The sequence below is a fragment of the Apteryx mantelli genome, chromosome 2 (genome assembly GCF_036417845.1).
Source record: "Apteryx mantelli isolate bAptMan1 chromosome 2, bAptMan1.hap1, whole genome shotgun sequence".
Taxonomy (NCBI): domain Eukaryota; kingdom Metazoa; phylum Chordata; class Aves; order Apterygiformes; family Apterygidae; genus Apteryx; species Apteryx mantelli.
The window spans coordinates 108,137,955-108,161,856 of record NC_089979.1 but is presented as its reverse complement, the minus strand read 5'-3'; the positions used below and the strand labels follow the sequence as shown (position 1 = coordinate 108,161,856).

At 40.3% G+C, this 23,902-nt stretch overlaps 2 protein-coding genes across 6 annotated transcripts in view; one reads left to right on the top strand and one right to left on the bottom strand.

The window, feature by feature from the left end:
* CUL1 (cullin 1) overlaps positions 1–7,868 on the top strand; it is a 54,049-nt gene extending 46,181 nt beyond the window's left edge. The window contains exons 16-22 of the mRNA XM_067291200.1: positions 675–806; positions 2,176–2,268; positions 3,773–3,820; positions 3,894–3,976; positions 5,382–5,487; positions 6,283–6,396; positions 7,317–7,868. Of these exons, the coding sequence (XP_067147301.1) occupies positions 675–806; positions 2,176–2,268; positions 3,773–3,820; positions 3,894–3,976; positions 5,382–5,487; positions 6,283–6,396; positions 7,317–7,397 (657 nt within the window). The 3' untranslated portion in view covers positions 7,398–7,868. The remainder of the gene's footprint in view (positions 1–674; positions 807–2,175; positions 2,269–3,772; positions 3,821–3,893; positions 3,977–5,381; positions 5,488–6,282; positions 6,397–7,316) is intronic.
* Positions 7,869–13,723: 5,855 nt separating this feature from the next.
* The window catches only part of EZH2 (enhancer of zeste 2 polycomb repressive complex 2 subunit), a 53,204-nt gene continuing 43,025 nt past the window's right edge, over positions 13,724–23,902 (bottom strand). For all 5 annotated transcript variants that reach the window (XM_067291199.1, XM_013955703.2, XM_013955704.2 and 2 more), the window contains 8 exons: positions 19,467–19,507; positions 18,175–18,300; positions 17,616–17,794; positions 16,651–16,746; positions 15,980–16,061; positions 15,027–15,107; positions 14,820–14,904; positions 13,724–14,048 (listed from right to left, as the gene is read on the bottom strand). In XM_067291199.1, coding sequence (XP_067147300.1) covers positions 13,988–14,048; positions 14,820–14,904; positions 15,027–15,107; positions 15,980–16,061; positions 16,651–16,746; positions 17,616–17,794; positions 18,175–18,300; positions 19,467–19,507 — 751 coding nt within the window. In that variant the 3' untranslated portion in view covers positions 13,724–13,987. The remainder of the gene's footprint in view (positions 14,049–14,819; positions 14,905–15,026; positions 15,108–15,979; positions 16,062–16,650; positions 16,747–17,615; positions 17,795–18,174; positions 18,301–19,466; positions 19,508–23,902) is intronic.

Genomic DNA, 23,902 nt, shown 5'->3' with positions numbered 1-23,902 from the left:
TTTTTTGTCTAGAAGCTTTGTATGTGTAGTTTGGCTTTTTGGCTGGAGGATATTTGGAAGGAGATAAGTCATTCAGGTAGTAGGAGGAAATTGTCTGAAAAGCAACTGTTGTCTCTGGTGGAAAGACCATGATTAATGAATCTTTCTTGAAAACATTCAGTGCAATCTTTCTTCAGAACATTGAGCAGTAACTGAAGTAAATCTTTGTTATTTTTCTGTGTATGCCTTTAAGAAACTTTTTTTCTGGCAGTTAACTTCAGTCCAATAAACTCTTCAGATAGTAAACATTAGTTTTCTGCCGAGTGTTTATCCAAAATAGACAAGACATGAATACTTAACATGAGAAATAAGTAAATGTTGTTAAATGGAGCACTAAGGTGGTTAAAAGAAACAGTCTTTGTAGCCTTGCTTAATCTATCTTAAAGGAAGACTGGAACGTTTGCCCTTGGTTAGGTTCTTATTGTTGATGGTTCTTTAAAGGGAGACTCATCACAAGGGGAAACTTTCATCTGATCTGAAGAATTTGAATAGTTCGGGTTTCCATTTGTCCCTCCTAGAAAACATGGCAGTGGAGAGTTACCTGATTTGCTTCTCCCGTGGTAGGTTCAGGAGCATATTCTAGAACAGAAGTGTGAAAGAAACTAATCTTTTTTGTTGCTGTTGTTTTCATACAGTTAGAACGGAGTTATCAGAGATTTACAGCATTTTATGCCAGTCGTCATAGTGGAAGAAAATTAACATGGTTGTATCAGCTGTCCAAAGGGGAACTGGTTACCAACTGTTTCAAAAATAGATACACGTTACAGGTAAGAATAGCATCGTACTAACAGCAACACTTGATTATTGCATTGTCTAGAGGACTGAATGATAGCTGATCGCGTGGAAGAAGTGTTCAGTCTCCGCGCCGCTGCTTTTACATTGTCTGGATGAGCTCTTTAGTCTGTTTACTCCTAAACTGGAGATAATAGCTTTTCCCTACCTTAAAGGAGCATTATGCAGATAAATGTATTAAAAATAGCGAAGTGCTTAGATGCTCAAGTAGTGAAGTTCATGTGAATACCTGTGCCAACACACAAACTAATTTTAATAGAGTGCATTGAGCTGTGTTTTCTTGTTATGTCAAAGTATTCATTAATAGTATGTAATGATGTATCACTTTAAGTATTTGAAATCATTGAATTCCTTAATTAATATGCCTGTGGGTACGTATGTATATATACACACACACATATATGTTTATCTGGTGTTTAAAATGCTCATATGCATTGATCAGCTTTACTCCCAAGAGTAATCCAACTGGCTTTAAATAAAGCAAAGCACAGATGCAAGATCTGGTCAGTACAAATCTTCTATGTACTGCTGAAGTGAACCAAAGTTATTAGACTTCCCCAGACAGTTGTTGCCATTAAGATTCATAGAACTTTTGTTATATGCTTGATTTATTCACTTTAATGCTACTTAAGATCTACATTTAAAAGAAAATTGACTTACAGAAGTAAATTACTTGTGATTTAAACAGTTGTTGAACTGGGTTGTATGAGACAAGTGCAACCTCTTTGTATATGATCTCATACTTTCTTGTCTGCGTTCTTTCACAAAGTAGACAGAGGAGGGGAGTTCACAACAGTGAGAGGAAACAAGATAATCTCAGACTCCGAACTTTTGTAATCAGCATATGTTAACCCACTGGTGATAAACTTGAATAAGCCACTGATGGCTGCCTTGTTTATAAATTTGATTTTATTACTCTGCTAGAGTTGGGAGTATTGTGAGGATGAATTCAGTAGTCTGTGTAGGTTTTTAATGAGTATTTAAATGGGTAAGAGTCAGGGAGTGACAGAGGAAAATTGCTAAGAATGGTATTAGCAAGTAAGAAAGTAAGGCTTTGACACCACAATAGGAGATGTGAAGAAGTGTGTGCAGCTAGGTAAATGTTCGTGATCTTAGGATTTATGTTTAGATAATGCTAGAACATAGAGTTCTGGTTGTATAAGAAATACCAGACTTTTCTGTATTATTAGCACTAGTTGGATATTTTTCATTATCCAACTATGCAGCATATGCATACACACTGGTGAATTTCAAGCTGTTCAAATTTGGAATGTTGTTTGTTCACTCATTTTCTATTTGTCTTTCCCCCCCCTCCCCTTTCCTTCTCTTTTGGGGATCTGGAAGGCATCGACATTCCAGATGGCGATTTTACTGCAGTACAACACAGAAGATGCCTATACCATGCAGCAGCTGACAGACAGTACCCAAATAAAAATGGTAGTGCCTTTGCACATTTAACAGTACTCTTGTGGAGTCTCTTGGGCTTCAGAGCTCTTCCTGCTATCATGAGAAACTGGGATTAGATATGCTTGAAGCCAGAGCTGGTTCTGAAGGAGCAGTTGTTTTCTTTTCTTGGTCAACTTACTTTCCTGGTTTACTTTCTTGTAATCATAACTTCTTAGACTCATTAGTGTGTACATACTGCCGTTGATCAGCAGAATAAACTGTGTAGCTTCCTGCTGAGCTCTTGTAATCATTTTTCAGTTTTTTCTGCGTATGTTTTAGTACTTAAAAAACCACATGTCTAGGAAAAACAGTATTTTCTCCACACTGTGTTGTGTTTCCTCTTCTTTGTATCTCAAGGCTCATAATAGAACCTTCAGATTCACTGTCTCGCTATGTGTTGTAGAAAAGGTTCCCTTCTTTTCTTTCCAAGTAGACTTTATGGCCCACAGTTTATTAGACATCTGTGTCTTTTAGTAATAGGTTTGCACCAAGTCTGCTGAATAGTACTTCTGGAAAGTCAGGCAATCCCTAGTCAGTGAAGATTTTTATTTTCAGAAATGTACATCTAGTAAATTACTGCTGCTGATACTTTACAGGAAATTCAGAGGTCTTATCTATGCTATGGGATTGCATTTATTATAGAAGCTCACTGGCAGCCAGATATATAAATATTTTGGCCCAAATTTGTGGTTAGGCCAGAATAAAAATGCTGTTTGTACGAATGACACCTAGCTGCATAAAACCCAGATCACTCTCACTGTAGTAAAATAGCAGCTTTGCAAGCCTACATGGGATATTTACAGTAGTGTAGCCATCTTGGTAACTGCCCAGTGACAGTAATTAGAGCAGATCCCTGGTGTAGGCCAGACATGAAAAATGCGCAAAGCGGAAAGCAGAGGATGCTCATTTTTTGAGATTTAAGCCTGGCATGCTACTTGTATTTGCATGATTTGGAGCAAAATGCTTTCTTAGGAGCTATTTTGCAAGCAGATTTATAAAACCGTAATGGGAAAGATCTCTTTGTTAAGATTAGTCTTTCTGAAGAATTTGACAACAGTTGACCAACTGCAACAAGAATGTGTCCTAACATCCCCAAAGGACCTTACAGTGTTCTACCTGTGTGAACTATGTGTTTACTGATTCCCAGTTCCATCTTATAGCCCAGAGAGGCCATGGAGTCTCCATCCTTGGAGATACTCAAACCCTGGCTGGACAGCCTGCTCCAGCTGACCCTGCTTGAGCAGGGGGGTTGGACCAGGAGACCTCCAGAGCTCCCTGCCAACCCCAACTATCCTGTGATTGTGTTCTGCGGTCTTTGGTTCTTAGTCTAAATCTGTGTATTCTTTTTACTGTAATTTTCTGTAGATGTTTAAGAACATGATTTAAAGTTGTGAAAAATGAAATGTGTATTAAATGCAGTATCTTGCATTGTAAGCATTTTGAGAGGAAGGTGCTCTATGTCTGCACTGATAATTTTTTTTCTGCAATTTTGCAGGATATCTTGGCACAAGTTCTACAGATACTGTTGAAATCAAAATTACTTGTAAGTGCTTTTGCTTTTTTATGATCTGCTTACCATTCAGCAAAATGTCTTAATGCTTATTTATTTCTTGCAGGTTTTGGAAGATGAGAATGCAAATGTTGATGAGGTGGAGCTGAAACCTGATACCTTAATAAAACTCTATCTTGGTTATAAAAAGTAAGGAAAAACTTCAGCAGCATACATCACTTATGTATAATTAGCAGCATTCTGCCTCTCCATTTTCAAAATTTGTGTATACCCTAATATATGTGAGACAAGCTTCAGGGTTCGAGTGCAAATTCAAATGTGGATCCAATATAACTGCTTTAAAGGAGGCAGTTGGCTAGTAGGGGGATGGGGAAGATTTCAGCTATTTGACTTTGTCATAAAGTCTGTCAAGGCCTGAACATGTTTTTGCATCTCCATTTTGTTCCTTGATTCATGTCTGCATAAATATTATATTGTTGTGCCCATTTTTGCTGAAGTGCATGATTTACATGCACTCAGCAAAATACATTATATTTTATAAGGTTACCATAGTGTACAGTGATCAGCAAAGGCCCAAGTTTAAGTGGTCATCCACTACAGATAACCTGATAAAGATCAGCAGGCTCATTTTAGACCTTCAGAGTGTGAAGCACCTTGAAAACTGAAATAATGAACACAACTTTCCATGGTTTTTATTACCAACCAGTGCTGTTTTCAACATTCATCTGTTTTAAGCTGTGCACACTACTGTGGTGATTTTCTTTTTTTATCATGCTTATCAGAGAGTAGGGATATTCAGTGATGAATTCAATATTTTTTAAGATATGATCTCAAGTGAAAGAAACACTTTTTAAAACCTTTCCTTGGACCTCACTCTTTATCTGCTTTCTTCCTTCCTTGACCAATGATTACAGATCTGTTTGTGGTCTTTTAAGATTTTTGCAGCTGGTTACGTAGTGTAATAAGGGAAATGCCTCAGTGTTGCTGCACTGTCCTGGAACACTGGTTCCCAAAGTACGATTTGTGAGACCGCTAAATAAACAATGGCTCACCTCTCCCTGGCCGGGCTCCGAGCGTGGCAGATAGGCTGGGTGCTGCCACGTGCTCGCGGTGCTCTGCTGGGGTGGTTTCCTCCCTGCCTGTAACCCAGCATCTTGTCTTGAGTGCAGTGGCCTGTGGTCATGTACTGCTGCAGCACGGTGGGGGCGTGTGAGCTATGCTGGCTTTTAACTTGAATAAGATTGTTAAACGTTTTAACATGCCAAAGTCCTGTTTTTGTTTAAAAGTAATCTCTAGGCTTAAGTTCTTTTGACTTTTATTTAAATACCTGCTGAAAGTAAGGCTATGGCACTCTTGAAAATGGTAATTTAGTCTCCTACATTCTAACTGAGGCAGTTTGGGGTTTGGGTTTATTCTTCTCCTTCTCTTTTGGAGCATCTTAATTAAAAAAAAAAAAAAAAAAAAAAAAATTTATGGTAGCTTTTAAAGTATAAGAACTAAAAAGGTTGCTGTTTCAGTGTGGATTTTGGTGTAATTTTTTTTTTGAAAGCAGACTAATTATTTGCTTATCTCCCCCCCCCCCCCCCCCCCCCAGCAAAAAGTTAAGGGTAAACATCAATGTGCCAATGAAGACTGAACAGAAGCAGGAGCAAGAAACTACACACAAAAATATAGAGGAAGATAGGAAACTACTAATTCAGGTGATTTGGATTGCAGAGTATTTGCACACCATGCACCTACAATTGTAACTTTGAAATTCTTTAATGAAGATTTTTTTTTTTTAAATAAAAGACAATGCGCTGTTCCAGTGAATAATCAAATTTGAACTAACAGTTTATTTACAATACTCTTAAAGGCTGTTAGAGTCTGTAAGAGAAAATGTAAAAAGGCATGATAGGATACTGTTCTTCACGTTGTTTTAACAACATGCTCATGAGTGTTTGGCTTGCAGAGATGCATACCCCCACCACATATTGATCTTGGAAGAAAACCAGTAATATCTAGATAGGTAACTAGATGGATAGATAATGTCTAGATAGATGGATATGTTAAAAATAATATCTTGAAGATGTTGTTTTATCATTTCATTAGGAATCCACTTGAGATGCAAATGGGGCAGGGGAAGGAAGTCAAATTTGTTACTAAGAAAATGAAACGTTAAGGTTAAATACATGAATAAGACTTTGTTATATAAGCATTTTTGTTGGTTGTTGGTACCATTGTTATTACTGACCTTAAGCAGGGTGGGTCTAAATTCGTGTTTCAAACACTTGTAACGAGGGTATGCTGCATACAGAATACTGAGCTCCTAAAGTCTGCCTGAATAGTTGGCATTTGTAGGCATTTGCAGGCATGCTTCTTTCCGTCTACTGCTCAGGTCTATTATGGTGATGCTTCTGCATTAGCAGACATGATCTGCTAGGGAAGTAAAGTGACTTGATCCAGAAGGACAAATTGTGTGCTCCTAAGCACATCTTTCTGACTTTGCTGTTTAGGCTGCTATTGTGAGAATCATGAAAATGAGGAAAGTTCTAAAACACCAGCAACTGCTTGGGGAAGTGCTGACGCAGCTCTCCTCCAGGTTCAAACCACGAGTTCCAGTAATTAAGGTATGTGAAAACAGCAGGTCTGAATCTGTGTTGGAGTGGGGTGGAGCTGGGGTGGAAGAGGAGAATGTTAAATACATGTTTCCAAACTAAAAAGGACAACTAAGGAGATGAGATGAGTTGGGACAAATTTTCATAGTTCTAAACAAGTAGGGAATACTTTAACAAAAAATACAGTATTTCTCCCCCGTTTCTCAAATGCTAATGTGCATGTTTGCTTTTGTTTGCAGTGGTAAAACAGTAGCTCAGGTGCTTTTTTTCAGCAGCAGCAGTGCCAGCTTAAAGCAGTCCCTGCCCCATGCTTACCTCTTGTTCCTACACTTGTGCTGCTCTCCCAGTTGTGCCAGTACCACTGCTTACAGGCCTGCTTAATACAACAGATCAGGGAACTGTTGTAGGATAAAATAACTTTAATTCTGGTTCCTTCATCAGATTTGTTTGGAGGTCCCACAAATGGTTTTACTTGCACGACTGAGGGGATAGCATGGAGCAAGAAACAGGCAGCGGAGAGTAGTTGGCACTGATGCTGAAAGAGATGCTGTGTGTTTCACGACTTAACTGCGTACTAGTTACTGCAATCCCTGTATTTTGTACCATTACAATAAGCACTCTGCATCTTGGTTTAATTGTTTGCCATCTTATTATAAAGTTGCTCAGCATACTGATGGTCAGTTGATCTCCCAGTCACTATGCTGGAATAGCCTCAAGTAACTGTAATTCAATTTAGTGGATTAGTGGAATCCTCTACCTGGATGTGCTCAGGAATGGGAAAGTGAATTGCTGTGGTTTGTGCCCTTTATCTACTCCTGTCCTCTACTTAGGGTGAAATTCAACAGCCAATATTGTTAAAACCTTGTAGCCACCACAGAAATGGTATTTCTGCCACAGTGTCCCACCACTTACCTTTTTGTTTCCTCCTACAGAAATGCATCGACATTCTGATTGAGAAGGAGTACTTGGAACGTGTTGACGGTGAGAAGGACACCTACAGTTACTTGGCTTAACATTTTTATTAGCAATTATCTGACTGTGTGACACTCGGCAAATAGGTATGTGATGGAAAGAACGAAAGCAACTGAACTTCATAGCAGCTACCCTGCTGCCATTTGGACCTCCCTTTTTAATAACTGAGACCAGGACTCCCATCAGCCAGTCTCAGATTTACATCAGACCTGCTCAGGATTGATACATTTCAAGTATGTAAATATGGACACCAATGCCATTTAACCTAATTTAAGAACAGAAAGGAATCAAACCCTTCTCCTTTAAGGGTTGCATGCTACTGCATTTAAATCAATACATTGGCTATATGATAAACAGCTGTCATCACAGGCAGCACTTATAAATGTTGGCAGCACTTTGAGAGTGAGTCTGAATGGACCCATGTGTAATCTGCTATGAAAAACCATTTGTATAGTGTGTTTCATTTTTTAATGTGTGATAAATAAAAAAAATTAAAAGATTTCTGTACAAGTTGCATTTGGTTTTATTGTTTTAAGTTTCACTACTTACCTTTCTAAATGTAAATAAAAGGTATAATGGTTATGAAAGCTGTAACAATTTGTTTTGTTTTTTCTCATTTCCACTGTTTTCCAGTGATTTAAAACATATTTTCTTTTAAGAAACTGATTTTCATCTATAGTCCAATGTGCATGTTGTTTCTCTTTAAGAGGAAATGTTTGTGTTTCAGAAGGAGAAGTTGTGCTGTCTCAACAAATATGCAGAATAGAAAATACTTAGAATATATATGGCAATACTTGATCACTTGAAATCAGAGGCATTTTTTTTGATACTAAACAGATATAAAAAGGCATTGCACTTAAATGCTGCCCAGAATTAATAAGAAGCTTCAGCTGTTCCTTTGTCTGAATGAAAGAGAAAGTTGACTGTGTTCCTGAAGGATAATTCCCAATTCCTGCTGAATGCAACCTGCCATGGGAATAAAACATTCTTGAGTGTTACTACATGCAAATTGATTGAGCAGGCTTCATTCTGTTCTTCTCAGTGTTGTGTGTTTGTTTATTATACACAGGTGAAATGAGTATTAGCTTCCAACTGTTAACTGTCTACAAAAGGCTGCCACCCTTTCAGGTCTCAGTTTTGCTAAGTATCCTCTTTTGTTCTTGATGGTAAAAAGACCCTAGCTGGCTGCTAGAAATGGTAATTTGTTCATTGTTTGTTGGGGCAAGAAGAAAAGGGGCCCAGGATTGGTGTTGATACTGTATTTTTGTGAGGAAAATTAACTTTCAATGGCTACAGTTGTGCTTTGTTTTGTGGGACCTACAAAAATGGATGATTATAAAGAAAAGAAAGCTTAGTGAAGTCCCAGCTTGAATGATGGAGCAGTACAAAAACTGATTCTAAGCAGTCTGGAAAACTGAAGCAAAGAATGTAGCTTGGGATGACTTCCTTTTTTTTAAAGATGCTAAGTTATTTTAACATTTTTTTGCAGAAAATCCTGTGCTTTGCCAAGGGTATAACTTGTAGATGGTTGTAGCATGAGCTAGAGTGGCATGTGGATGGAGAAGTGCAGTGAATAATGATCCCATCATGTGGAAAGCCAGAAATAACCTGCCGTGTTAGAGCTGCCTCTGAAAGCCTAGTTGGGCAGCCTAACACATCACTGGTAAAGCAGCATTGCTCTGTATAGTTTTTTAATGCTTTGTCTTACAAATATCTTTATTTTTAAAATGCCTCTGCTGTAGATGGAGCTAGAGAAGCGAGGCGTACTTTACCCAAGCAGCAGGAAGATTAGTTTTGATGTCTGGAACAGGACACTAGCTGATTGGTCAAATTACCCATGTTGCCTCCCTACTGATGGGGGGGGGAACTCAAGAGCACAAATAAGATGAGTCTCATCAAAGAAAAAGGTTTTAGTTGTTCTGGCCTGACAGTTTTGCATTAATAAGATGAGAAAGTGAATTTCTAGTTGTTCTTCAGCACACCAAGCAGTAATTACATCATAGAAAGGCAAGAAGGTATTGTAGCAGATTGCTGTCATACCTGAGAGAAGGCTGGTAAGGAGGGCTTTAAACTAGGAAAGATGGGGGAAGGGGAGAGTTATAGTGACAGGGTAGTTGGCAAAAGACTGCTCAAGTCAGGATGCCTCCAACAGGTGAATGCAGCCAGGGAAGTGCGCATGGGATGTGGCTATGGAGGACCCTCTTGTATCCCTCCTGGGAAACCTGCATGCTCGATCACCTCCCTGAAATGCCTGTACACCAATGCACGCAGCTTGGGGAACAAACAGGAAGAACTAGAGATGTGTGTGCGGTCGCAGGGCCATGATCTCATTGCCATTACAGAGACATGGTGGGATAGCTCGCATGACTGGAGTGCTGTCATGGATGGCTACGTACTTTTTAGGAAAGACAGGCCAGGAAAGCGAGGTGGTGGAGTTGCTCTTTATGTGAGAGAGCAACTGGAATGTATTGAGCTGTGCCTAGGGGTGGATGAAGAGCGAGTCGAGAGCTTATGGGTAAGGATCAAAGGGCAGGCTAACAGAGGTGACACTGTTGTGGGTGTTTACTACAGGCCACCTGATCAGGATGAGGAAGTGGATGAGGCCTTCTACAGACAGCTGGAAGTAGCCTCACGATCCCAGGCCCTGGTTCTCATGGGGGACTTCAACCACCCCGATATCTGCTGGAAAGACAACACAGCTAGGCACAAACAGTCCTGGAGATTCCTGCAGAGCATTGGTGACAACTTCTTGACCCAGGTGGTGGAGGAGCCAACAAGGAGAGGTGTGCTGCTGGACCTCGTACTAACAAACAAAGAAGGACTGGTGGAAGATGTGAAGGTTGGGGGCTGCCTTGGCTGCAGTGACCATGAGATGGTGGAGTTCAGGATCCTGCGAGGAGGCAGCAGGGCACCAAGTAGGATCGCAACCCTGGACTTCAGGAGAGCAAACTTTGGCCTCTTCAGGGATCTACTTGGAGGAATCCCATGGGTGAGGGCCCTGGAAGGAAGGAGTGTTCAAGAGAGTTGGTTAATATTCAAACATCACTTCCTCCAGGCTCAAGAGCGGTGCATCCCTATGAGTAGGAAGTCAAGCAAAGGAGGTAGGAGACCTGCATGGATGAGCAAGGAGCTCCTGGCAAAACTCAGCCAGAAGAAGGAAGTATACAGAAAGTGGAAAGGGGGACAGGCCACTTGGGAGGAATATAGGAATGTTGTCAGAGTATGCAGGGATGCGACGAGGAAGGCTAAGGCCCGTTTGGAATTAAATCTGGCTAGAGATGTCAAGGACAACAAGAAGGGCTTCTTCAAATACATCAGCAGCAAGAGGAAGACTAGGGAAAATGTGGGCCCTTTGCTGAATGGAGTGGGTGCCCTGGTGACGAAGGATGCAGAGAAGGCAGAGTTACTGAATGCCTTCTTTGCTTCAGTCTTTACTGCTCAGGCCAGCCCTCAGGAGCCCCAGACCCTGGAGGCAAGAGAGAAAGTCTGGAGAGAGGAAGACTTTCCCTTGGTGGAGGAGGAGTGGGTTAGAGATCATTTAAGCAAACTTGACACCCACAAATCCATGGGCCCTGATGGGATGCACCCACGAGTGCTGAGGGAGCTGGCGGATGTTATTGCTAAGCCACTCTCCATCATCTTTGAAAGGTCACGGAGAACAGGAGAGGTGCCCGAGGACTGGAAGAAAGCCAATGTCACCCCAGTCTTCAAAAAGGGCAAGAAGGAGGACCCAGGGAACTACAGGCCAGTCAGCCTCACCTCCATCCCTGGAAAGGTGATGGAGCAGCTCATCCTGGAAGCCATCTCCACGCATGTGGAGGAAAAGAAGGTGATCAGGAGTAGTCAGCATGGCTTCACCAAGGGGAAATCATGCCTAACCAATCTGATAGCCTTCTATGATGGAATGACTGGCTGGGTAGATGAGGGGAGAGCAGTGGATGTTGTCTACCTAGACTTCAGCAAGGCTTTTGACACTGTCTCCCATAGCATCCTCATAGACAAGCTCAGGAAGTGTGGGTTAGATGAGTGGACAGTGAGGTGGATTGAGACCTGGCTGAATGGCAGAGCTCAGAGAGTTGTGATCAGTGGTACAGAGTCTAGTTGGAGGCCTGTAGCTAGCGGTGTCCCCCAGGGGTCAGTACTGGGTCCAGTCTTGTTCAACTTCTTCATCAATGACCTGGATGAAGGCACAGAGTGCACACTCAGCAAGTTTGCTGATGATACAAAACTGGGAGGAGTGGCCGATACGCCAGAGGGCTGTGCTGCCATTCAAAGAGACTTGGACAGGCTGGAGAGGTGGGCAGAGAGGAACCTCATGAAATTCAACAAAGGGAAGTGCAGGGTCCTGCACCTGGGGAGGAATAACCCCATGCAGCAGTACAGGTTGGGGGTTGACCTGCTGGAAAGCAGCTCTGCTGAGAAGGACCTGGGAGTGCTGGTGGACACCAAGTTAAGTATGAGGCAGCAATGTGCCCTTGTGGCCAAGAAGGCCAATGGTATCCTGGGCTGCATCAGAAAGAGTGTTGCCAGCAGGTCGAGGGAAGTGATTCTCCCCCTCTACTCAGCCCTGGTGAGGCCACATCTGGAGTACTGCGTCCAGTTCTGGGCTCCCCAGTACAAGAGGGATGTGGCACTACTGGAGCAAGTCCAGCGAAGGGCCACAAAGATGATTAGGGGACTGGAGCATCTCTCTTATGAGGAAAGGCTGAGAGAGCTGGGCCTGTTTAGCTTGGAGAAGAGAAGGCTGAGAGGAGATCTTATCAATGTGTACAAGTATCTGAAGGGAGGGTGTCGAGAGGATGGGGCCAGACTCTTTTCAGTGGTGCCGAGCGACAGGACGCGAGGCAATGGGCACAAACTGAAACACAGACACTTCCATCTGAACATGAGGAAAAACTTTTTCACTGTGAGGGTGACAGAGCACTGGAACAGGTTGCCCCGAGAGGTGGTGGAGTCTCCTTCTCTGGAGATATTCAAAATGCGCCTGGATGCAATCCTGTGCAATGTGCTCTAGGTGACCCTGGTGGAGCAGGGGGGTTGGACTAGATGATCTCCAGAGGTCCCTTCCAACCTCAGTGATTCTGTGATTCTGTAATGATTGCTGCGTGACTGCCTGCTCTTAGAAGAGAGCAATACCAGGCTGCACTGCTTTGACCCTTTGCTCAAAAGGTTTAACTAGTTAAAGCCTTCACTGTGAGAAAGAGCCAGGCAGGTATATGTGTAATGCTCCACAATCATTAGAGACAGAATTTCTTGCAGTTGGTGTTTGCAATATTATTTCCTCCCCCTAGGGAGGAAAACAACAAATAATTGTTTTGCTGCAGTGTTCAGGAACTCAGCCAGTTTGTCAGAAGTAAGCCTTTGCTGAGCTTCTGCACAGGACCCAAACTGACACTTAACTACACTGAGTGATGTAGGATTAAAACACACAAAAAATTTGTAATAAGAAAGAGTGGTCTATACCAATGAGCAAGACAGTTGTTGCTTACAGATAAACAAATTAAGAGATGCAACATAAATGGTCTTAGGGATGTTGATACAAAGGGGAAAGAGAAAGGTATGTACAATCACTGTTGCATTCTTTTGGTTTTCCTGTTCAGAAGAGCCATGGTTGTAGGTGGCAGTTTCTTAGAGTACCACCTTATTCCCTTACCAAAGCAAAACAACTGTGTCCTCTTCAGTAAATTTTCACATCATTGATTCAACTGGGCAGAGAGATTCAAGCTAACTGCTTGGGCACCTGGGTTGTCATTAAGCTAATATGCATACAGAAGCAAGCCTTGCACAACTAGATAAAGATGCATCTTAAAATTTGTCTTGAAAGCCTTGCTTGCCCCCAAAAGCATCACAGCTGCTGCCCTCTTCTGCTTTTCTAGAGACTAGTGCCAGGAGCAGCTCTGATGACAATTTCTTAGAGGCCTGTTCCCCCCTTCCCCCCCCCCCCCCTTAAATGTGTCCACTGCTACTGGACCCTATTTTGGATGAAGGATACTTGGCAGCAAGTAGAGGGGAAAAAAAAAATTAAGTGCAGTTGCTGTTGTAACAACAGGTTAACTGTAGGAACAAGAGTCTTGAAACAGCCAAACATTTTAGAGACCCTGAATTCAATCCAAGGGCTTTCTGAAAAACTGAGGATCACTGTTATTTTATTTTAGTACTATATTGTCAAGTTCCCATAGATATCTGACAGACTTCCCCTGCACTGTTCATTTCTTTACCTTCTTCTCAAGTATGACCTGAAGTAACAGAAAAAGAATGAGTTAAGTAAGTATGGTGCTGCCTTTGTTGTTCAGAAGTTGAAAGCAAGTCTTTAAACTGTTTCGTCAAATGGCTAATACAGAATTTCAACTCAGTTCCAGTAAAAATGAAGAAGTTCAAGTATTCTTTATTCAAGGTTGAAAAATGTACCACACCACATTATTGCAAAAGTTCATAGGTACAAAACACTTTGCAGCTGGTGAGAAGGCAATAAAAAGTTGTTTTTTTAAATTTGTTACTATAAATTACTGTTACAGTACTTTGCAAATTCAGAATTTCAAATTGCATCATTTTATTTTTCTAAAATTGCCCACAGTACTAGAAATTCCTGAAGATAAGGCAGCTGTTTGTTTAAAAGAAGAGGTAGCTGGTGTCAAGGGATTTCCATTTCTCTTTCAATGCCCACATATTTAAGGGCATCAGCTTGGCTATATCTGGGGGGGGGGGAAAAAAACACACAGTAACACTGAATGTTTCAGTCTCATTGTTCTGACATAACAGCACAACCTGGAATACTCTTGTACCTAGCTTTTCCACAGTTTCCTCAACAGCGGGGGACTTTATCCCCTATGTAACCATGCAGATACAGAATAATGGCAAACATTTAAGAAACTGCTTTTTTGAGGAAGCTGAACAAGCAGGAGGGTAAGTAAATTCCACTCTCTTTCCTCTTAGATTTCACAGTGGTCAATCTTGTTTTAAGCTAGTGGAAACTAAAACCACAGATCTCAAGGTGGCCTTAAACAGTACTGTTGTCTTTAGAGAGCTTAAGTTTTTCTAAAATTGTCTCACTTCAAGAAAAAGTATGAACAAAACAATCTTAGCAAGCACTTCTGCAATAGAGCAAGAGTATTTCTAACCCCTTCTGAAGGATGGAAGAGACAAACCATGATGCTACTTATGGGACTCAACCAGAATAAAGTCCTTTAAACATTAATGGTGGGAACCAGTGGAAGTCTGTCCCCATGAAGAACATGTCTCAATGCAAACTGCTGTTTGAAGTTTACAAGGCTCTTTGCCAGCCACTTTGCTAAAGTCAGTCTTATGATAGCCAGCTTTAAGAGGCAAGGACATTGCCCCTCAGCTGCTGCAACCTGAAGTCTAGACAGGAGGCAGACACAGGAATTAGTTTTGAGCTGGTCCAAAATACTTGTAAACTAATCCAGTGTGGGACAGGGAAGAAGTACAAAATACCATCTACCAACCTGTAGTCAAAGAACAGTTCTTCACCAGTCTGAATGGCTCTCTTAGCAAATATACCTATTCTGTGATCACCATTAACCATCATAACTGTTAAGAAGAAACACAAACATACATTAACCAAATACTGATAGATGTGTATTCTAAATTAGTATCCTACAACATTTCATATATTGTTAGACTAAAACAAGTTAATTATGTTTAAAACTTACCTTTTGCATAGCAATTTGGATTTACTGAATGGTTTGCAAATCTAATTTTGTTGCCCTTGCGTGTTGCATCAACCACAAAATCTAGGAAAAAAACAAAGGATGGTCACCTACCACCAGATTTTTGTCTATCTTTTTAAATTTTATTTGTTTTTATATGCAGTGTGCTTGGATTTTAGCAGCTGGAAAAGATAACTGCTCGCCTTTCCACATGGAAGAGTTGGCACGTCATCATACGATAACTTTATTGTTCTACAAAACGCAAAAGCTTCCAGTTGCCCCATGCTGTGCATTCCTCATTCATCTCCTGCCACAGTGACATTACCTTAGTTTCTGATTTGAGGCTTCTTTACCTTTATCTCACAAGGACAAGCATAAAATATACTAAGTCAACATCTATAGAAGGCAGTTTACTTAAAAAAAAAAAAACTGTATTTTTGTATTGTTTTGTTTTTAAGTACTTCATGTGTGACTCAGTGCAGGATTTTTCTCTCTTCAAATTGCAGCAGCCACACACCTCTGTTTCCCAAGACTTTTTTTCTTCCCCCACCAAATTACCTCCATAATTTACTGCTAATTTAAAGTCATAGTAAAATGACTGCAGACAATAGCTAGTAAGACCTTTTTTCTTCAGGCTATCTTACTGATGCTTGTATGTAATTTTACTCCATGAAATTCTACTTCTGCTCAAGTCATCTTGTGTAGTTGGCTTGTGTAACAGGCTCCATCACTACTGTCTAGTTGACTTGCATTTTAGGAAGGTACATTTCAGAGGTGGTGGTGATGAGGAAATAAACCCACCCATAGAGTTAGCTATCAATATTTGGAGTCCATAAGTTGCTGAGAAAAGATGTGCACAAAAAAATTTCTCTGTGTTGCCTGCAAAGAACAGGGAAGCAGGAAATGGTGTACATACTTTATTTTTGCTGTGAGGGTTATGACTAGTACATACATACCATTATTCAAGTTAAACAGAAAGCTGCACATGTACTTGTCATATACTTTTCCTCTTCTGTCTGCCTCATCCTGAGAAATAATCTGAAAGAAACAGTACTAGTAAGAGGCTGCTATGGTTACAAAAGAAGAGAGATGGTCTCAGGTCACAAAAAGAGCCATTCTGAAAGAAAAGCTTATTTTTTTCCATTCTTTGGCATTATGTTTTTCAGCAAGTATTTTGGGCCTATCAAACAGCCGTGGTTTGCTCTTAGCATAAATTAGTTGTTTTTTCAGAGTAGCGGGAAAGCAAAGATTACAAGCATTTCAAAATCAAGACTGTGTAACTGATTCGAGGTTGTCTTATTAGTGTGGAACATCATTTAGAGAAAAACACCTACTGAATTTTAACAGTACATTAAATGATTTTGCACAAAGTTCCAGGCATGTCTGAACTGAAATTAAATCTTGAGCTGCAACCAACACTCCAGCCTCTCATTCTCACAAGAACCCGTGTCAATTTTTTTGGTGACATTTAAACCATGTAGTTCCTGAGTTTGGAGCCTTTGACAGCAGTTGCTAAACACACACATCTGAAGAACATGATACCAAGTAAGAGACAGTCTCTTGATCTCTAGCCAACACACAGCTTTACTAGTTAAGATTATACATAAACAGTATTGTCCTTCTTTACCTCACCACAGTATTCAGAAATGAATTCATTCTTCTGTACAGGATCTTTGATGAAAATTCCCCAGCCTGCCACATCTGAAGGTGCCAATAGCAAGTGCTATGGAAGAGGGGGGTGGAAAAAAAAAAAACACAACAAAAAAAGCTTTGTCATGCCTGGCTTGAATTTTTTTTATTTTATTTTTTATTTTTGGAATGTATCACTTCAATGAAACATATGCTGGGCCTCCAAGAGAGAGAGGATGATTCTTCTAACCATCAAATGCACACTAAAATTAAAGCACAGAGATCACAAGCTGTGCATGAAAGAAAACCACATGAAGTACCTGAAAAACTACAAATTTAAAGTTTAACCCTGAAATGAAGGTGTTGCATATATGAAAAAACAACTTTGTATACCCTAAGGGCTTCAAACTATACAAGTCTGCTGACAGGAGCCTAATATTGACTAGTTTAATATTAGACTGATTGGTCTGTGGGAAGATGTTCTGAAGTAGAATGAAGATGCTTTTTTCAGCAGAGAACTAAGTGGGCTTTTCAGACATCTTTGGTAGACTACATACAAGTCTATCCTTTAGCATCAACTATTGAAACAGTAAATAAACCAATCAAGCCAATATGCAGTCTCTGAGCCATGCCTCCTTGAGACTGATCTAGGGAAAGACTTACGGGCTATCTTTTTAAACCAGCAGCCATTCTGCAAATTACAAGCAAAGCCTGAATGGGGGAACAACAGATACTCCACTGTAGTACTACATGAAAACACCAACTTGGTCTTGGCAGATGATGAAACATACAGAGAGAGCTTAACAGCAGCATATAACTGAGAACGATACACAAGTGAAAAAACTACCTCCCCTTTTGGATTACTTTTTCTGGCTGACAACATGAAGTCAAAGAAATTCCATTCTCTGGCATGAAAACACCTCAAAAATAAGACAAGACATATGCATGTGTATAACTACCTACTTTTTTGGATCCTCTCTGAATACTGCAGTTCTTGCAAGAAACATTTTTGCTGTCCCAGTGGTCAGCTGCTCCACATGTTAAACAGAGATCAGGATCACATTCACGTACGGCTAGGTAACAAGGACACTGCTTAGTGTTGCATTGTGCTTTACAACGACATCCAGGAAACCTGTTTTGGCCTACAAAGGAATACATGGAAAACAAAAAGGCAAATATGAGAAATATGCATGGTAAAATTAAGACAATACAGATTATAGCTGATCAGAATATTAAAAAAAATATAACCACTGAGTCTCTGCGTAGGATATTTGAAGTACTGTACATTCTTGATTGTCCTGAACTTCCTACAGTCTTTCTCAGTTCTAAGTCTTAACTAGCCATTAAAGTCAAAAAGAATCTTAAAAGACCCAACTTAAACAGAACATGCACTCCCTTCTCACACTGTTTACTGCTCTTGAAAATACTGTTTGCAGTAGGGACAAACAGCTACTATCAATTTACATGTTGAGAAACAGATTGGTGAAAAAAGTTATAGATAGCTTTTAAAATTGTTACTTACATTCTGAGCTGCACTGACAAAACTTCTCACAGAAGTTTTGAGCAATCACACATGGGCATGAGCTGTCACAAGGCTGACGTGGATGATCACAAGGCTGATAGTTGTAAACATGATTAGATGACCCATCTGAATAAAAATAGCAATATTTTGTAAAGTTGAAAGGTGCAAATAGACAAAATGCAATTCCCTTCACTCTTTAAAGTAGAAATACCCTTTTAGTCCCTTAACTCGCTAAAACAAACAAACAAAAAACCCAAAGCAAACAACAAAAAAACCCAAACCTACAATCAGTGGAAAAAACAAAAAAGGACACCAAACCAGAATTGTAATGGTAATCAGGTGTTCGTCAGCACTAGTTGCTTGCTTCCTAATGCACTTCATTCTTTCCATTACTCATCTGCTTAGAGCATTCAGAGCTGAAAGCTGTCTACTGTGGAAAACTGAACTACGAAACTACAATGGTATAATTTCCTGTGTGAGCAATGTGCTAGAATAACAGTGATAATATTCAAAGTAAATTTGCTTGAAATACCCCAAATCATTCTTATTCTGGAATAACAGTCAACTCTCAACAGATACACTGGCAAAATAATACCTGGGCATTATACCACTGTGCTTTTCCAAGTCAATTTTCTAGTATAGACAAGTCTAAAATCTTGCAGGCAAGGAGTGACTATCAGGGCAAAGTCTAGAGCTTTATCTATAGAGCAGTTAGGAGAATCTGGTGCTGTATAAGTTATATTTGCTGTGAACACTCCTGAGCTTGTCTTGGTTTGCATGTATTTGTAAAAATGCCAAGTTACCAAACAGCAACCAAAGGGGGAGAGAGAAAAATTCATCAATTTGTTGTTAAGAGTCCCTGACATTCTCAATGAATTTTCAGATAGCTACCTCTATAGTAAACTGTTAAAAAAAAAAAAAAAAAGCTGCTTATTACTGCAGCTCATACTATTAGTACTGTTTGTATTTGTGCTTCAATGAGGCCGTCCTGAAAAGATTATAAATTCAGCCTCCTTCCCTTTTTATTGAATTATACAGAGATCTTCCTAACACTTACATAAACTAAACAGAATCTTTTGTCCCTTCTGTATCTGTAATAAGAGCTTACTTTTTTCTTTTTAATCCCCCATGATCTCTAGCTCCCCATGGAATGTATATAATGGCCTAACATTAAAAAAAAGAAAAAAAAGCAAAACAAAAAACCCCACAAAACAAAACCAAAAAAAACCAACCAAAAAACAATAGTAGGATCTTAAAAGTTCAGGACATAAATTGAATGGAAAGATGCTAACCCTTTTTCAGCTGTATCTTTCTGCAATGAGCAGCCCACAACCTGCAAAAACACAAAACAAACACAAGAAGGTTGACAGGAACTCCTCCTGTAGTGGGCTGCGAGAGGTAGCTCCATCTTGCACCCACACTTGGATCAAAATGGGCAAGTTTCTGCTAACATGAACAATCTACTAAGTGTATAGAAGTCAGACGTGGTTGCAGCAGAACCACCCTGTCCCGGGCTCCTGGAGCTGACAAAAGCAGCCCTGCAGGCTATTCCCTGCCTTCCCCCCCTCCTCACAAGGCCGCACTCCTCTGGTGGCAGGACTGTACAAAGAGCCACCCCCCACCCAGCCCAGGCTTAGATTCAGGTGGCCTTTAAGGAAAACTGGCAAAAAGGAGGCTGCCAGAGCTGCTTCCAGCAGGCAGAGGTAGCGGCAGAAGGAAGAACGTGCAACTGCAGATCTGCAGCAGCACGGCCGAACAGAGGAGCGAAAAGTCTGCCAGCCGCTTGCTTCACGGGCCCTGGGCCCAGCCCACCCTGGTACTCCCCAACCCGTCTTGCCCAGAGGCTGCCCACTATCTGCTGGGCGCCGAGCACAGGACAACAGGAGATTGCGTCTGTCCGACACAGCCATGTTGACACAACCTCAGTGTTTCTGCTGGTTGGACAGACTTTTCGCCATCTCGTTCTCACTGTTGACGCTGTGCTAATCCTTTTCCCTTGTACTTCTTCAAACTCTGTATTTGTCTATTATGTCCTTCAGTGTCCTCTCTCCCTTTCCTTAGCTTTCCAGTTAGCTTATTCCTTTCTATGCAAACATGCTCTTTGCAATTTTATTTTTTTAATAACATGCTTTTAGTTATCATAACATAGCTCACTATACTTGCAAGTTAATGATTACCCCTTTTATTTTCTATGCATTTCAGATTGCAACCTCTTCAGGCAGGGCCTGTCTACTATTCCATGAATTGCAGTATCAGGCACAATTGAGCAAGAGCATCTGTCTGGCCTTTAGGTGCCGCACACAGACTTACTCTATTTCAATAAGCTTAAAATGAAAGTCAAAATCAATGGTTTTAATTTTTCTTCCAAGCTGGGGTACAATTTTATGCATTTTAGTTAGCACTTAAAGTCACCTAAACCTAATAAAATTTTTTAAATTATTTGGAGTGAAGAATTTCAAAGTTTTTACTTCTCAGGGTTTGTTAGGATGTCACATAGCAATATTAAAAGTAAGGGGGCACCCCCCCATTCTGTGGCCAAATAACTATTAAATATGCTGCTAACTTCAGCTAGCAACCTTTCTATGCAGATTTATTATTACAACTGGTCCAAAATACTAGTGAATACACATGCTTAAAAAACCTCAGCACAGAATACTCTTCTGTATTCTGCACTGCTTTTCAACAAATACAACACTCAAAAGTTTGCATTCCAAAAAAGTAACTTCTGCTGTATATATTCAAACAGGAATTTTTAGCTACTACTTTCTTTTGTACATGCATTATATCAATTTCTATTTTAACTGAATAATGCCCCCCCCCAACACACACAAAACTGCTTTAGGTAAACATAAACCAGATTCTCTGTGTAATTGCCATTTCAAAGCCTTACAGTTGCCCTTCGTGTTAAGTACTCTACAGCTAGCTTCTTTTCAAGCTTTTGAAGGAACCCCCTATGAGATAGAAAACCACCAAGGCAGACCTGTCCAGGTAACTGTGAGAATGGGGGGGTAAGGGTACAAACCCAAGGACTTTATCAGAACTACAAAACACTCTAATAAATAGATGACATTCTTATGAAGAGTGGCTCACTCCAGAGTAAAAAGATACCAACATGTATTTATGAATTATGAGACATTGATTCTCTGTAAGAAAAGGCTTCCCATGTAACTGAAAGAACAAGTGTAATTTTAACTTAAATTACTCTAATGCACATCAAACTTTTTATTTTGTCTGTCTGGTATTTGGCAAATGTAACATAGACAATACTTTTCAACATCACTTCTTTCATATAAGCTTGTCTCTCAGCCCAAGATAATAATGGCCTACTAGCATACCAAACCCTTAAAAGCTTTCTGTGGATGAACTCCTTAATACACCATTTCATTAGCAGAGAGCCAATTAATATGAACATGCTTTGAGTTAAGCACTATCCTAATACTTCAAAACAAAATGCTAGTTGCTGACTAGTTGCCAGCTGGGACTTTTGGGTTTCTATGGCAATTGCCTTAGAAAATTATAGACTGTATTGACAAGGTGACCTGAATATGACAAAATTACTCTCATCAACAAAAAGTTCAGCATACAAACAACTCAAACTTACAGAAAAATAAATACAGAAGTCACAATGACTATAATCAGCTTAGCCAGTCTTGTAGCAGAGACGGGTGTCGTCAGAGGAAGACACCTTGGCATGAAAGGAATAGGAGACGTACAGTGTAACCAGGGATTAAGGAGAAAATGACAGACGACAACGTGCAGCAAGTTGCCCAGTGCTGACCAATTAGCAAGAAGAGGAAGTTTGATGAGCACAATCAAATACTACAGTAACAGTCTTGTAACGTTCAAAACCTGCCAGAAAGCTCTGCAGTTTCCCTTGCGCTATTACACAAGGCTGAGGCCTGAATGAGTACATCAGATGTGGGAAAAGGGATTTTGCTGTGCTACCTGCCCTGTAATCTCCTATCTCAACCAGAAACACAAGGCCTCAAGCGACAGAAAGCAAATATTCCAACTACTTACTACTTGCTCCGATGCAGAAATCTCCTAATTTAAAGGCAGCCTGAAAATACGGAGAAATTTCAAATGTTTCCAAAGAAGAGACAGAAGGTTACGCCAGAAAGTTGAGAAAGCATTTGAGTCTAGGCTTCAGAAAAAAGCAAATTGGAAATTCAGTGGCAGATTTCCAAGCAAGCAGGTGGATTTGTACATCTGGTTCCTGACATCTGCATGAGAGCCAGCTTAAAAAAAAAAAAGTTCCACAAGCACTATGTCAGAAGCTGTCAAAAATACCATTCTCCTCTGCTAACAACCTACTAGGTGTTGCCAGTGTTTTTAGAAAGTACTGGTATCAGCTAATGAGACAGCAGAGATGCATACTTTGGAAGAAATTACTAGCTTTTTTTTTTTTTTTTTTTTCTTCTCTCTTATAAAGGCACAGGGATACTGTGATAGGACTGGAAATTCAAAATACATGACAGTTATGCAAACATATGTGGCTAAATCTTTGCGGTGTTTGATTTTCTGGCATCACTCAAATAGAGACTTATTTAAAGTCTCCTAGAACATACACTCCACCTTCCTTCTAGGTGGCATACAAGAATATTTGTGCCAAGGCATCAGAAACATCTTTGCCAAACAATGGTGAGTCTTTAATCCATTTCTAAAGGCACCAGGAATACTAGGCAAAAATCATATACGCTAATCAAATATATACAGTGAACAGTAATCTAGGGGAGGGCAGGCACAGCAGGAGGAGAATGAGAAAACAGAGAAAAGGAAAATACTTTCACAATAAAGTCTTTACTATATAAACTCACATCTGAATGGGGGAGAAGGGAAGAAAACCAAGAAAAAAAACAAAACAAAACATTTTTTCAGCATTACACGGGACTACTAGTGATAATGATCCTTACCAATCCAGAGAAGGGTATACTGACTATTTAAAGCAAATAAAATTCAGCTCCTAGCAATGGAAGAAAATGTAAATAAAAGAATTAACAAGTACAGAAGTATTTTCCTTCCAGCATATGCTCATGCTTTTTTAAATTGACAGAATTCTTTCTTTATTCAGCTGCTTCTATTTGCTGCTTCCTATACAAAGCACTTCTTCCTCCAGCAAAATAAAGTTTTTATGGACTGCCAGGTTAGATGTTGATATATCCTAGGACAGACCCGGACAGATACTGATCTCCAGAAAAAAAAAAAAAAAAAGGACATGGTAGGGAGGGAGAGAATATCTTTTACTAACAAGTACTTTTACTAGTGCTGTCAGCAAGTTGCTTGGTATGCCTATATAGGTACCCCAAGATGGTATGGGAAACACTAGAAGGGAGCAAGCAGCGATTCACCTAACAATGACAGTCCCACTGGCAAGAGGATGTCTGTCATTCTGTAATACTACCTAGATGCTCAGAAAGAAATTGAACAAAAAGTCCTATAAGAATATGTGTTATCAAATCAGTTAGAAAAGGCTGTCATTTGAGCCCTCTGCTGCTGCTGCTTTTCTTTTCAGCGAATGCTGCTTTTCCTTAATTGCTGCCACGTGTGTGTGTGTCAGGGAAACCTGCGAACCAGTGAGTCCCCTGCAATGAAAAAGTCCCAACAGGAGACAAGAGCTTTCTGGCTCTGGGGCTGGATTTACTCTAGCAGCAAGTAAATTCGGATTGGACTCAGTATAAGAAACAGAGGAAGACTTCCAGCTTTTTTCCCCAATCACTAGTTGCGCAAC